This window comes from Merops nubicus, unplaced genomic scaffold, assembly GCF_000691845.1.
Source record: "Merops nubicus isolate BGI_N331 unplaced genomic scaffold, ASM69184v1 scaffold44200, whole genome shotgun sequence".
Taxonomy (NCBI): domain Eukaryota; kingdom Metazoa; phylum Chordata; class Aves; order Coraciiformes; family Meropidae; genus Merops; species Merops nubicus.
The window spans coordinates 1-869 of record NW_008582980.1 but is presented as its reverse complement, the minus strand read 5'-3'; the positions used below and the strand labels follow the sequence as shown (position 1 = coordinate 869).

The following is an 869-nucleotide window of genomic DNA, read 5'->3' as shown; positions in this document are numbered from 1 at the left end:
CTCATGCTGAAGTTCCGCATGCAAATGCGGCACTGGAAAGGTTTCTGTCCCGTGTGGATGCGGATGTGCCGCGTGAGCTCATCAGACCGCGAGAACCTCCGGTCACAGGACTCCACTGGGCAGGCATAGGGTCGCTCATGAGGAGGGGTCTTGCTGGGACGGTTTGGGTACTTCCTCATCCTGCTGGGCTTGATCAGCTGGGACTGATAGTTGGTGTTGAGGGTCTTCAACTCTTGGGAGCCAGTCTGAGTAGCAAATGCCTTAATAGTGGACAGTGGCGTGAGGGAAGGCTGCTGTGCTCTGGTCTCAAGAGCTGGGAAGGGCTTCTGATCAGCCGGAACAAGACTGAGCTCACCCTGTTGCTGAGGGAACAGGTAATCTGGGATCATTGGCACCTGAAAGTTGGTTTTAGCAGTCGGATAAGCTGGAGGTGGGTACTGGACGGGGGCTCCAGAGGGGTTGGGAAAGGACTGGCTCTGTGGTTCAGGGAAAATGTCAGAGCTGGAATTGGGAAAGGTTGGTGCAGCCGAATAAATCGGACTGTTTTCACTGGCTTGGACAGAGCAGCTCAGAGGGGGGCTCTGTGAGGAGGAAGACGGTGATGAAGAAGAAGGCGCGGAGGTGGGAGGAGGTGCATTAGCCATGCCCACCAGCCCACTGACAAGGCTGAAGAGGGGCTCTGGCCATAAGGTGTTGCTACTGTTGGGGGCTGGCTCTAGGGAGAAGCGCCCCGTGTAAGTTATTGGTGGCAGTCGTGTCGTTTGGTTGGGGTAGCTGGTTTCTGGCAGGGTCTTCTCGTTGTTCAGGGAGATCTCAGGAAAAGTGTCTGAGAAGAGAGGCAGAGAGATTACTTCGATCAGCCGCTGCAG

The 869-nt window shown here is 55.8% G+C and overlaps 1 protein-coding gene across 1 annotated transcript in view; it reads right to left on the bottom strand.

The window, feature by feature from the left end:
* Window positions 1-826, bottom strand: part of EGR1 (early growth response 1) — a gene marked incomplete at both ends in the record, with an annotated part of 1,089 nt that extends 263 nt beyond the window's left edge. Inside the window, one exon of the mRNA XM_008939283.1 lies at window positions 27-826. Coding sequence (XP_008937531.1) covers window positions 27-826 — 800 coding nt within the window. The remainder of the gene's footprint in view (window positions 1-26) is intronic.
* Between the last annotated feature and the right edge of the window lie 43 nt (window positions 827-869).